Raw genomic sequence first — 14,766 nt, 5'->3', positions numbered from 1 at the left:
CCAGCCTGGGCGACAGAGCGAGACTCCTCAAAAAAACAACAAAGTGTTAACATTTTGCCATATATTTTATCTGTGTGTGTTCATATTTTTAAATAACATAGCCTTTTATTTCTTAATTACTATTGACTATAATGATTATATGCTGTTATTAAACCTTTCCAACAAGTTTAGCATCAAGCATTTGTAATTTCAACATCTTTTAGCCCTTATTTATCAAAGGATTCAATAATTCTTTCAATGGACTTGCGTGGCAAGTTTTTGTTGCTGTTGTTGTTTTGGGTCTTTGAGTTTTTCTACTTATCGTCAATTGATGTGGTTTAATCCCCCTTAACTCTCCGTTTTCTAATTGTGTGATTGACCTTTAAAGGTACATGTATTTTGGTGATAAAAAGTTAATAGCACACAGTACCTGGAACATAGTAAACAATAAATGTTTGCTGTTAGATTTGGCATGAGTTTTTTTGCATCCCTTTCTTACATGGAGCATTACTGGGCCAGGCTTTGTAAGTGAATTTTTTTGTTTGTTTTGTTGGATTCATTTATTTCTCTTCATTCTTGCTTGTCATTCATTATCTCCCTTTTTAGGCCATCTTGATTTGAGTATTCAACCAGAATTTGACTTGGATGTAAAATGTCTCAACAAACCATTGATATGACTTTCTAGGACACTGAGGAAAAATGGTTGAGATTATTCATTTTGATGAGCCATTTGGAAAAAATAGATAATTTTTTAAAAATTGTAGTGAAGTTATCAGTTTTGTATATTTGATGTCTGAAAAGTCAGCTATTAAATATTATTCTCAAGTCATGTGTTTTTATAATAATGTATTGCTGAAGTCATTATCCATTTTCAAAGTTAGTATTCCAATAATTGGATGGGGCTAAAATTCTGAAAGAATCAAAATTATCTTTAGTGTTTAGTATGTTGAAAAAAATTAAAGAGCTCAGATTAGTTTTAAAATGAAAACAATGGTTGTAATACATTGCGTTAACTACTTACTCTAAGGATCTGTTTCTTTTATATTTTTTAAGTTACATTTTGTTTATTGTTTGTTTTGAAAAGACAACATATTCACATGGTTCAAACATCAAAGCAATTTAAATATACATTGAGAAGCTTAGCTCTTACATTTGACCACACTATTGTTCCCTCTGCCTATATCCCTTCTAAATAACTACGCTTGTTAGTTGTTGTTTTTTTGTTTTTGAGAAAGAGTCTCACTTCAGTTGCCCAGGCTGGAGTGCAGTGGTGCAATCTTGGTCACTGCAGCCGCAGCCTCCCGGGATCAGGTGATTCTCCTATCTCAGCCTTACAAGTAGCTGGGACTATAGGTGTGCATGGCTAATTTTTTGTTTTTTTTTAGTGGAAATGGGGTTTTGCCATGTTGTCCAGGCTGGTCCTGAACTCCTGGACTCAAGCAATCTGCCTGCCTCAGCCTCCCAAAGTACTGGGATTACAGGCATAAGCCACTGCGTCTGGCCTTGTTTGTTTTTTGTTTTGAGACAGTCTCACTCTCTCCCAGGCTGGAGTGCAGTGGCACAATCATGGCTCACTGTAGCCCTGACCTCCTAGGCTCAAGAGATCCTCCCACCTCAGTTCCCCGAGTAGTGGAAACTATAAGCATTTGCCGCCATGCCTGGCTAATTTTTAATTTTTTTTGTAGAGATAGGGTCTTATTATGTTGCCAAGGCTGGTCTCGAACTCCTGGATTCAAGCCATCCTCCCACCTCGGCCTCCCAAAGCGCTAGGTGGCGTGAGCCACTGTGCCTGTTCATATGTTCGTTTTTTGTGTATCTTTCCAAAGTTTTTTTTTTTTTTAGACAGTCTTACTCTGTCACCCAGGCTGGAGTGCTGGAGTGCAGTGGTGTGAACTTGGCTTGCTACAACCTCTGCCTCCTGGATTCAGGCAATTCTCATATTGCGATTACAGACACCCTCAACCTAGGCTGGTGTCTAACTCCTGGCCTCGCCTCCCAAAGTCCTGGGATTACAGGTGTGAGTCACTGTGCCCGACCTGTCTTTCCAAAGTTTTTAAAATGTAGATACAATATTAGCAAATATGAATATGTTTTCTTCTTCCTCTTACACAAAAAATAGCAAATCACCTACACTATTCCACATCTTATCATTTTTTCTTCACCACTGGATAATATACCCTGGGGATCTTTTCATAACAACGTGTAGTTTCCTCTTTCTTTTTTTTTTTTTTTAAATTGCAGAGCATAATATTTCAGTATGTAGATGGAATCTTTGGATACTGGAGAATTTCCAGTCTTTTGCTATTGTATATAGTGCTGCAAATATATATGTACACATACACAGAGGTATATTTATAGGACAAATTCCTGGAATTGGAATTGCTAGGTCTGAAGGGTGAATGCATGTGGGTTTTGTTAGATATTGCCACATTTCTCTTCATAGAGGTTGTACTGTTTTGTTCTTAGACAAACAGTGTGCAAGAGTGCCTTTTTCTCCCATGAACTGTTGTCAAACTTTTTGATTTTTATCAGGTGAATAAATGATATCTTGGTATGTGGGTTTTTTAAAAAAACAAATTTAAAAAATAACCTTTCTTTTTAGAGCAGTTTTTTAGGTTCAGGGCAAAACTGAGCAGCAAATGAAGAGTTCCCTTCTACTTCCTGTCCCCCACCATGCACCACCTCCCCAGCTTTCTGGATGTCCTGCAGCACGATGGCACATTTGTTAAAATCAATGAATCTACACTGGCATATCATTATCACCCAAATTCCATAGTTTACTTTACCATTCATTTTTAGTGTTACACATTAAATGGATTTTAACAAATGTATAATGACATGTATCCATCATTGTAATACCAGGCAGAATAGTTTCACTGTCCTCAAAATCCCCTATTCTCTGCCTATTCATCCCTCCCTCCCTTTATCCCTTGGCAGCCACTAATTATTTTACTGTCTCCATCATTGTGCCTTTTCCAGCTTGTCATATAGTTGGGATCATATAGTTTGTAGCCTTTTCATATTGGCTTTTTTTTTTACTAAGTATTAAGTACATTTCCTCTATGTCTTTTCATGGCTTGGTAGCTCATTTCTTTTTAGCACTAAATATTCCATTGTCAGGATGTACCACAGTTTATCCATTCACCTACTAAAGGATGTCTTGGATGCTTCTGGGTTTTGGCAATTATAAATAAAACTGCTGAAAACTGCCATGTGGGCTGGGTATGGTGGCTCATGCCTGTAAATCCTAACACTTTGAGAGGCTGAGGTGGGAGGATCGCTTGAATCCAGGCGTTCATGACCAGCCTGGGCAATATAGTGAGACCCTGTTGCTACAAGAAATTAAAAGATTAGCTGCGTATGGTGGCCTGTGCTTATAGTCCCAGCTACTCTGGAGGCTGAGATGGGAAGATTGCTTGAGCCTGGGAGGCTGCAGTGAGCCATGATTATGCCACTGCATTTCAGCCTGGCAACAGAGTGAGACCCTGTCTCAAAAAAAAAACAAAAAAACAAAAACACCATGTGCAGGTGTTTATGTGGACGTAAGTGTTTGAGTAAATATCAAGGAATTGGGTCATATGTAAGAGTATATTTAGTTTGGTCAGAATCTGCCAAACTATTTTCCAAAGTGGCTGTACTTTTTTGTATTCCCACCAACAATGAAGGAGAGTTCCTGTTGCTTCACATCCTTGCCAGCGTGTGGTGTTGTCAGTGTTTTGTCTTGTGGCCGTTCTAGTAGGTGTGTAGTGGTATGTTTTTTTAAGTTGTAATTCCCAGGAGACATAAGTTGACCATCTGTTTGTATGCCTGCTTGCCATTTGTGTGTCTTCCTTGAGGCGGTGTCACTTTTGGTCTTTTACCTGTTTTTAAAATAGGATTGTTTGTTTTCTTCTTGTTGTTCAGTTTTAAGCATTCTTTGTTTACTTTGGATTAACACTTTATCAGCTGTATCTTTTGCAAATATTTTCCCCTGGGCTATGGCTTGTCTTCTTATTCTCCTGATAGATTTTTTAATGAAGCTTAACCCATATGGGAAAGTGCAAAATTGAAAATACATGTATAGCTTGATGAGTTTTCTAAGCTAATCTATTATTGGCTTCTCAGTGTAGTTTGAATTTGCATTTCTCTACGGGCCATTTCTGGTTTTTTTCTCTGAACTTTTGGTTCACATCTCTTACCCACTTGTCATGTGAATTACTGACCTTTTTTTTCCCCTAGGAAATCAATAAAAACTGGGGATGTTATTTTGTCTGAGATGAATAATATTTTTTGCCGCCTTTTTTCCATCAGTTTTTTGACTTTGCTGTTGGTTTTGCTATAACAATTAACTTGAATTTCCTCAAATGGATACATGGAATCTCCTTCTCAGGACTCAGCTAGTTTTCACTGTTTTCCAAAATTCTTTATGTTTGTTGTTGTTGTTGTTTTGGAGACACGGTCTCACTCTGTCGCCCATGAAGGAATACAGTGGCACGATCACAGCTCACTGTAGCTTCAGCTGCCTGGGCTCAAGTGATTCTTCCCCCTCTGTCTCCCCACAGGTGTATGCCACCATGCTTGGCTAAATTTTTTAAAAATTATTTGTAGAGACGAGGTCTCACAATGTTGCCCAGGCTGGTCTCAAACTCCTGGGTTCAAGTGATCCTCCAAGTGCTGGGATTACAGGTGTGAGCTACCTGGCCTGGACTATCTTTTAAGGTTTATATAAATAGCTCATGTTCCTTTAGTGCTTTTTGAATATGTTTATCTTAGCATTTAGTCATAATCTTTATCTCACCTGTTTTTCCGTAGGCCATAAACTCATTGAGGGCTAGGATGCTTGTTTTATTCTCTCTCTGTCCGTGCTTGGAGCACAAGAAGTGTACAATACAACTGTTGAATATAAATGATTGCTTCTTTGTTTCTTGGATTTGGTGCCTTTGACTTTACAACCATTGCTTTCTTTACAGCTGATGCTATTAATTTGTTATTGTTGAACCAACCAAGCAGTCTTACTTACCCCCCTTTTCATCCTGTCATTTTCTGCTACTTCCTTTGAGGATTGTTCTGGAGAGACCTTGACTTTTTCTGGAACCTGTGTGAGAGACAACAGATCTTTTAAACATTTACTTCTTCATAATTAAGGTTTATGGGAATGTTTTGATATAAACAAATGATGCTTTACTTCTAAGTATTTTTTCTTTATTTTTTTTTTGGGAACAGTGTCGTATCTTGTTTTCCTTTTTTGTTTTTGTATGTTTCTGTAAAATAATTTTTTAAAAGCTATACAGAAAGTGAGGTATTAGTGTAATAAACTTCCATGTACTGGAAGCTTCAGGAGTAGGTAAGTACTTAATACATCATTAGAGTTGTGCAGGTTCCTAGAGGCTATCTAGGGCTAACTTCCCACTCCAAAATGCAAGATAATAATTTAGATACAATTTGAATTTCTGTATCGATAGGAATTTTAGCCTCTTTGGTTCAGTCTGTTTTCGTTATTGAACAGCTGCATTTGTAAATTGAGCTAAACTATGCCTCTGAAGAAACCCTGATCCAGTTTTAACCACTTTCAACATAAGACTTTTAGTTTGTTGAAGACAATGATTATAGCTTTCTTATTAAGCTGAAATAAAGTTAATTTTAAATGGCATCTTTTAAAAAACTTGTGGTACTAGTAAAAAAAAAAACTGACAAACACATCTTGAGGACTAAGAGAAACAAATTCACTTTCCTTATTAATTTGTCAATTGATGGCTACTGGTAGTAGGGCCAGTATTTTAAGTTAATTTCTGATTTAAAACTTGAACATATTTTAACCACGTAAGCAGTTTTTATATCTTTTAATATTAAGTTGGCAATCCACAAATGGAAACCCTGTCAGTCATGGTTTACAGCCTTTCAGTTCTCTACTCACCGTATCTAATAGATGCTTTATTTATAAGATCTTCAAAAAATTTGCTTTCCATTCAGAAATTGCTAATTCAGTTTATTTCCTTAATTTTCTTTTTTTATCTTGAGACAGGGTCTGGCTTTGTCACCCAGGCTGGATTGCAGTGGCATGATCTCAGCTTACTGCAACCTCCATCTCCCAGATTCAAGCAATTCTCCTGCCTCATCCTTTCCCAAATAGCTGGGATCACAGGCGTGCACTACCACACACCCAGCTAATTTTTGTATTTTTAGTAGAGACGGGGTTTCACCATTTTGGCCAGGCTGGTCTGGAACTCCTGACCTAAAGCGATCTGCCCTCCTTGGCCTCCAAAATGCTGGTATTATGGGCGTGAGCCAGCACACTGGGCCTATATCCTTAATTTCAGAATCACTTCATGGCAGCGTATACATTGTAATATGTGTGTCAGTTATGATCTTATTGTTAAAATCAAGCAGCCCAGGTTATTTAAATGATTTCTTCTTCTTTTTTTTTTTTTGTCCACCTGGACTCTTTTATTAGTAATACATTTGAATAGAAGGTATATTCTGAGAGAATCTTTATAAGCCCTTAACTTCTTCATGAAAATGTTCAGGTCACTTAATATTCTGAGTTGATTTTGCCCTGTAATATATTTATCTGTGGTTTACCACAATGAGAATTAACGTATGGAATATGTTTGTTGAATAGTTTAAAATAACTGGTTATATCTAGCATTATGTTTAAGCATTTCTTTAGCTTGTTTGTATAAAATGAAGAATGTGTTTTGTTCTTATTGGAAATTCAAAACTAGAATGCAGTATCTTTTTCTTTGATTTTTGTACTAGAATGCAATATCTCTTTTCTTGATTTCTGTAGAGCAGGTTGTTGCCCTGGATGCCCAAAATATCGTAGCTGTTTCATGTGGAGAAGCTCATACGTTAGCGCTAAATGACAAAGGCCAGGTGTATGCTTGGGGTCTCGATTCTGATGGACAGCTTGGCCTGCTAGGATCAGAGGAATGCATCAGAGTACCCAGGTAACAAAGGTGACCAGAAAGAGGTCCTTAACAATCTTTTAAAATAAATTTATTAATCTATGTCGTTCTGCTTATCTTTGGGCATGTAAGAGTTGACATCTCATTATTTCTCCCCTTTGAGTCCTTTGATAAGAGTTTGGTTCTTGCTTATGATGTTAGTTGAGCTATTGATTGGTTTGCTATTTTTATATACTCTGTATTTTCTCTATAATCAATAGAATTTATGTTTGTAAAAAAAAGGGATAGGGAATACTTGCTTCATTACAAATTTTTTTAGTTGGTTAGACTAATGTAAACGACTATCTTGAGTGTTCCTGCTATTGAAATATTTATTAAATATTGATTTGTTGAATGTTTTTCACTAATGTGTCTTTTTTTAGTCTTTATTGTTTCTGTTGAGTATAGAAGTCTAACATGCTTACTGTAAAAAGAATGTAGTCAGTTTCCACTTTTTACATAGCAGTGACCACAATTTAATTAATTCATCATATAATTATTTCACAATTAAAAAATAAGCAGTGCCTCATCAATGTTTTAGTCTTACACAGTTACAGAGGGCATAATCATTTTTTGTTTGTTTGTTTGTTTTTGAGACGGAGTCTCACAGTGTTGCCCGGGCTGGAGTGCAATGGTGTGATCTTGGCTCACTGCAACCTCTGCCTCTCGGTTTCAAGCCATTCTCCTGCCTCAGCCTCCCGAGTAGCTGGGATTACAGGCTCCCACCACCACACCTGGCTAATTTTGTATTTTTTTTAGTAGAGACGGGGTTTCTCCATGTTGGTCAGGCTGGTCTCGAACTCCAGACCTAAGGTGATCTGCCCACCTCAGCCTCCCAGAGTGCTGGGATTACAGGCGTGAGCCACCTTGCCCAGCTGGAACCAAAGTATTCTTAAGTTAATTTTAGATTTACTGCAGATGGCATTTTTCTACACATCTTTATGTATTTTGTTTTTAACATTGATAAAGTTTGTTTTGGTTTGAGAATGAGGATGTAACTACTGGAATAAGAAAATGGAGCATAGGAACTCTTAATTTGACATGTTATATCATGTTAATAATGAACTATCTGTTGAGACTTTCGTTTTTTTAATTGAACTTATAACCAAATTCCACAAAACTCCCCAATTTGCTTACCCTTTGTTTCTTCTGCACTAATGCACACAATTCCCAGTGTGCTTTTGATTCCTCTTAATGATAGAACTTTTGGGAGAAAAAAAAATTTTTTTCTTAAGTTAAAACATTCATAAAAGCATAATGACCTCACATTTGACCCACCCTCTACTCTTTTTATTTCTTCTCACAAGTAATTCTTATAGAACAGGATTTTAAATTTAAGATTTTAGGCTGGGTGCAGTGGCTCACGCCTGTAATCTCAGCACTTTGGGAGGCCGAGCGGGGTGGATCATGAGGTCAGGAGTTCGAGACCACCCTGGGTAACACGGTGAAACCCCGTCTCTACTCAAAATACAAAAAATTAGCCGGGCATGGTGGCAGGCACCTGTAGTCCCAGCTCCTCGGGAGGCTGAGGCAGGAGAATGGCATGAACCCGGAAGGTGGAGCTTTCAATGAGCCAAGATCGTGCCACTGCACTCCAGCCTGGGCGACAAAGCGAGACTCCATCTCAAAAAAAAAAAAAAAAAGATTAAAAAAACTGTGTTTTTAGGATGAAAAGATATTTGCATGTTAGATCTTCTAAGTCAGTATTCTTAAAACCATGATTCATGGCAAAACGTTCTAGTTTCCTTTATTTTTACTCTACCAGTCTGATTCTCATACTTAAATTTTTGTTGATGTTCACCTTTAAGGGATTTTAGTCAGTAATACATAAGTAAATCATAAATGAAAAGAAAGTTAATTATAAGGAGAGAATTTTATTATTTATAAAATTTATGTGAGCGTTGTCCAATAATAACTATGAACCTGGATGGGGACCTGAAAGAGATTTACTTGAGTTCTTTGGTTTAAACATCTTTATTTTTGTGTATGTTCAACATCGGTATTAACTTTAAGCTGTATGTTAAGGTATTTCTGCTTTTCATCCTTCTCAATTTTTCAAAATTTGATGGCTTGATCTGATTTGTTGTAACATATACATAGTTTTTACTGATATTATCAGGTTTTAAAGGGCCATTTAGTATTTCAGTGGAAATGTATTTTTATAAAAGGAAGAGTGCCAAGTGAGTTTTAGTTTTAATTTCAGTACCAAATCATTTTTTAGATGTAAGGTGTTTATAGATTTTTGTTTGTTTTTTGAGACAGGGTCTCACTATGTCACCCAGGCTGGTTTGCAGTGGCATGCTCACAGCTCACTGCAGCCTCGACCTCCTGGACTCAAGTCATCCTCCCATCACAGCCTCCCTAGTAGGTGGGACTACAGGCATGTACCACTATGCTTGGCCAATTTTTGTATTTTTTGTAGAGACGGAGTTTCACCATGTTGCCCAGGCTGGTCTTGAATTCCTGGACTCAAGGGATTCACCGGCTTTGGCCTCCCAAAGTGTTGGATTACAGGCGTGAGCCACTGTGTTCTGCCTAGTGTTTATAGATTTTCGTAAGAGTAATCAGAATAGGCTGGGTGTGGTGGCTCATGCCTGTAATCCCAGCACTTCAGGAGGCCGAGGTGGGTGGACCACAAGGTCAGGAGTTCAAGACCAGCCTTGCCAAGATGGTGAAACCCCGTCTCTACTAAAAATACAAAAAATTAGCCAGGCAGGCGCCTGTAATCCCAGCTGCTTGGGAGGCTGAGGCAGAGAATTGCTTGAACCTGGGAGGCCGAAGTTGCAGTGAGCTGAGATTGCGCCATTGCACTCTAGCCTGGGCGACAGAGCGAGACTCCATCTCAAAAAATTAAAAAAAAAAGAGTAATCAGAAAAGTGAGGATTCACATTAGGTGATACTTTTGTGACAACAAAATCCATTTTTTATGCCAATGGATGGATGATATTAAAGAAGAATGTGAAAATAATAATAGGATATAACTGAAACTAATTAGTTTGATAATGAATTCTTTCCTACTTCTAATTTTGTTTTGTTTTGAAGTCACTACTTTGGGAAAGACCAGGTATTTTAAATAGTGTCTGTAGACCTGCATTTCTGGCTAGATTTTAATGTAGAATATATATTACACCTTTTTATTTAAAAAATTAACCCAAATTTTATTATCTTAGTTTAATGTAAGTGGAAATACATAACTTTGCACACAGACTTCAGAAAAATAATTGTTGGCAATAAAGATGTAGTTTGTCTTCTAAAAGTTCTGCTTCTTGGACATATGCATTAAGAAATTATGGCGAGATAGCATAAGATTTTTGTGAGTACAGCAATTTCTGCACTATACAAACTAAACATATTTGAATTATTAGCTTGGTCACAAATACAATTTATTTTCTTGTTATTCATTTTAAAATATATTACAATTCCTGCCTAATTTTAGCATCTGAAAATTTGGAACATTATAGATTAAAAAGAAAAAAGTAGTTTTTAATGGTATAGACTAGATCCGTTGTTAGTCTAAATTTTTCATTTTTTTTTTTTAACCAACTCCCCTCTTCTGAGAAAAATTTTTCAAAATTGAAATGAGTTGGTGTTAAGATTTTTCTTAAATAAATAGGAAAGTTGTGGCTTAACTGGAAAATAGAAAATTGTTAATTGTGTTTAATTGGCAAAATATTTAATGCTTTAGCTCCTCAAATGTTTAATTACATATTATAAACTTTTTACTAATCGTTAACATTAGTGGTTGGAATTTTGTCTTCAGAATCATAACTAGCAATGCCTGATTTCTGCCTGTATTGCCACTATGCGTTAAGTTGGAAAAAACAGAAGAATATAACAGTGTACATATTCCATAATTAATATGTTTTAGCAGAGTCACAAAGGAAGGGTGTATAAATTTGATTTCCAATGCGTGTGTGTGTGTGTGTATATATATTTTTTTAATTTCCAAAATTTATTCTGGCTTCTTTTCCTTTTTTCTTTTTTTTTTTTTTTTTTTTGAGACGAAATTTCACTCTGTCGCCCAGGCTGGAGTGCAGTGGCGCAATCTCGGCTGCCTGCAACCTCCGCCTCCTGGGTTCAAGCCATTCTCCTACCTCAGCCTCCCAAGTAGCTGGGACTACAGGCACCCGCCACCATGCCCAGTTAATTTTTGCGTTTTTAGTAGGGACGGAGTTTCACCATATTGTCCAGGCTGGTCTTGACCTCCTGACCTTATGATCCACCCACCTCAGCCTCCCAAAGTGCTGCGATTACAGGTTTGAGCCACCATGCCCAGCCTTTCTTTTGCTTTTCTGTTCAGTGTATTCCAATCTTCAAAAATTAAAAATGATTAAACACATTATCTTTTTTATGTGACAAAGGGGATTACTTTTGATGAATTCTAAAAAATTTAATTATATTCTAATTTATCTCTTTAGGAAAAATGGAACATGGGAACTTTGTTTTACCATTCACAATATTTTTTAATTTCTGAAAGCTAAAACAAAGAAAACAAAGCCAGTATCTCCCCATTCTTCAGGGTATTAATACATTTATATGAAGATGCAAGGGGATAGTTTTTTCTTTAACACAGTAGTGACATAGAAGAATATATTTTCTGGTCTCTGTAGTAGATAATGGCAAAAGATATTAGCATTTATATGTATTACAAGCCTTAGGTTAGTATTTTGGAAAGGAGAGTAACTGAATATAAATTGCTATGCAAATTTAGAAGATTTTTGGCAAAATTTATGACTAATACTGAAGCCTCCAAGACCTTACAAATTTATTTATCCTTTAACACTATATTCATTACATACTATTAATTCAGCACTATAGCAGGTGCCAGGCATTATCATGGGTGTAAGACACATGGTTTGCCTTCACAGAACTTACTGTTTAGCAGAGGAGACAAATATTCGATGAATAGGTACCCTAGTAGTTAGTAGCGATAAATGCTATGAAGGAAGAAACATAGAGTACTGTGAGAATGTAGTATTTTGAAATGTTTCTTTTGCAAAATTGTGCTTGATACCCGGAATAGTGTTTTTTTCCCTAAAATACTTAATATGCTGAACAGGTCAGTGTATCATCTGCCTAGTACACATAAGCAATAACAGTAAATGTTTAGTAATTTGAGCATAGTTATGTATGTTCATATATTTTTTATTCCTTCCTCTGTTTGCATTGCCAGTGTTTGATCTTGCTATTTCAAAGAAATGGCATTTTGTTAAGTGAAAATTTGAAGGTGCATTGGATCCTGCTAATTTGTTGGATTCTGCTAAATTGTAGCGGTACAATTCTCAAGTTTTGTAGTTAAGAGCATAACTCCACTAAATAAAAATACTTTTAATACAATAATATGGAATTAGAGTAACTCTCCTTTTTCCTGCTCAAAATTTGATTTGCTGAAGCTGCCTCCTGAAAATCATGTGTGTCGACTCTGTGGTCAGAATTTGCTCCGGACTCTCTTATGGCAGAATCAGGTCAGGTGACAGTATCAGGTAAAGGGAAATAAGAAACATATTGTGTACCGCCCTATCCCCGCTTTTTTTCTTTTCTTTCTTTTTTTCTTTTTTTTTTTTTTTGAGACAGGGTCTTCCTCTGTCACCCAGTCTGGAGTGCAACGGTGTGATCTTGGCTCACTGCAGCCTTTGATTCCCGGGTCCAAGTGATTTTCCTGCCTCAGCTTCCTGAGTAGCTGGGACTACAGTGTGCCACCACACATGGCTAATTTTGTGTGTGTGTGTGTGTGTGTGTGTGTATTTTCAGTAGAGGCAGGATTTCACCAGGTTGGCCAGGCTGGTCTCAAACTCTTGACTGACCTCAAGTGATCTGCCCATCTCGGTCTCCAAAAGTGCTGGGATTACAGTGACCCACCTGTAATCCGCATCCGGCGTCCCCCTTTTTTTTCCTTGAAAACATTCATTCAGGAAAAACAGTAACATGACCAGGCAAAGGGAAAGAACCTATGGAGATGCTGGGATGGTTGATGTACATACAAAGTTAATTGATTTTTGTAATGTTTTAAAAATGAGCCTTTAAAATTGTGTGGTGGTAAAACAAAACTCAGGAAAGAGGGGAAAGAAATTACAAAAGTATAAGGACAAAATACAAAAGAGAAGAAAATAAGACTTAACATATTAGTAGTAATTGTTATAACTGTGAATTGAATGAATTTCCCGAGTAAAAAAATTGAATGTCCCTGATTTAGACATAAAGTAAAAGGATAGCTTGTAAAGAATAGGTTTCATAATTTGAGAGTTGGTGGAACATATATATAAGAATCCCTGTTGGTTCTTAAGAAACCTGATAAAGGAGAACATACATTAAACTAGGCAAAACACCAGTTTTAGACAAATTAGATAATGTACATTTGCTTTCCAGATGTATTGCCAAGTTTCTAACTGTAAGCTGATTTAAAAACACTTTTTTATAATGAAAGAAAATGTCTGAATTATAAGAGCACTCTCAGGAATACTTGAGGTATGAGCATAGCTCACTTTGCTTAAATACTGTCTTTCCAAGATGTGTTCTTTTTTTTTTTTGAGGTGGAGTCTCGCTCTGTCTCCCGGACTGGAGTGCAGTGGCCAGATCTCAGCTCACTGCAAGTTCCGCCTCCCGGGTTTACGCCATTCTTCTGCCTCAGCCTCCCGAGTAGCTGGGACTACAGGCGCCCGCCACCTCGCCCGGCTAGTTTTTGTATTTTTAGTAGAGACGGGGTTTCACCGTGTTAGCCAGGATGGTCTCGATCTCCTGACCTCGTGATCCGCCCGTCTCGGCCTCCCAAAGTGCTGGGATTACAGGCTTGAGCCACCGCTCCCGGCCCAAGATATGTTCTTATCACCCCTTTTAACTTTATTTTTTTGTATCTTGCTCTTGTTTACTGATTTTAGCATAAATTTTTGGTATGCTAAAATTGGGCTTGTATGAAAAAAATAATATGACCTATATGCATATAGTAGGCCATCAATAAATAACATAAATAGCATTCAAGATCAGCTTGTTAAATGGAATTAACTGATCTTGATCTGTCTTCTTCTTTTCTAGAAATATTAAAAGTTTGTCAGATATCCAGATTATACAGGTTGCTTGTGGTTACTATCATTCACTTGCGCTTTCTAAAGGTAAGCATTAGTTTTTATTTTATTTCTCTTCAGTTTTATTACTTGGTACTTTTTTTATTGTGCATATAGTTCTCCAGCTTTGTTCATCTTTCTCCAAGATTGCCCTGGTTCTTGATTCTTTTTATTTCCATATAACTTTTAGAATTAACTTGTCAGTCTGTATACACACACACACACACACACACACACGCGCGCACACACACACACAGAACTAGGAATTTGATTGGAATTTCATTGTCTCTGTAAATCAATTAAGGATATTGAACCTTTCAATTCTAGAACACGGTATATTTGTCCATTTAAGTCTCCTTTAATGTTTTCTATTAGCATTTTGTTTTACCTGGACAGGTCTTAAACACCTTCGATTAAACTTTCCCGTAGGTATTTGATTTTTTGTTGTGAATGGCGTCATTTTTTGTTTATTATGTAGACATGAAATTGATTTTTGTGTCTGTTTATTAAACCGTTAAAAACTCTTCATAGCTGCAACTGGGGAGGATTGCTTCCCCAATCTCATAGATGAACTTTCTATGCATAGAAATAAAGAAGGCTAAACATCATATTTATTAGCTTTGTATGCATTCCTCTCTTACTAATTTAACTTACTAGTATCCTAGCTAAGGATTGGAATATGGGCTAGTAAAGAATCTGCCATATGTATGTTTTTTACCATTAAAATAAATAGGTTTGCTGGGTGAGGTGGCTCACGCCTATAATCCCAGCACTTTGGGAAGCCGAGATGGGGGGATCACCTGAGG

General features: G+C 36.9%; 1 protein-coding gene across 5 annotated transcripts in view; it reads left to right on the top strand.

Moving 5' to 3' along the window:
- The window catches only part of HERC4 (HECT and RLD domain containing E3 ubiquitin protein ligase 4), a 153,150-nt gene that overhangs the window by 23,030 nt on the left and 115,354 nt on the right, over window positions 1-14,766 (top strand). For 3 of the 5 annotated variants that reach the window (XM_011926859.1, XM_011926868.1, XM_011926849.1), the window contains exons 4-5: window positions 6,746-6,905; window positions 13,932-14,008. In XM_011926859.1, the coding sequence (XP_011782249.1) occupies window positions 6,746-6,905; window positions 13,932-14,008 (237 nt within the window). Of the gene's footprint in view, window positions 1-6,745; window positions 6,906-12,295; window positions 12,368-13,931; window positions 14,009-14,766 lie in introns of all 5 variants that reach the window. The other 2 variants (XM_011926840.1, XM_011926875.1) reach the window with 2 other exon arrangements.

The sequence above is a fragment of the Colobus angolensis genome, unplaced genomic scaffold (genome assembly GCF_000951035.1).
Source record: "Colobus angolensis palliatus isolate OR3802 unplaced genomic scaffold, Cang.pa_1.0 Scaffold12, whole genome shotgun sequence".
Taxonomy (NCBI): Eukaryota; Metazoa; Chordata; class Mammalia; order Primates; family Cercopithecidae; genus Colobus; species Colobus angolensis.
This window is presented reverse-complemented; position numbering and strand designations above follow the sequence as displayed.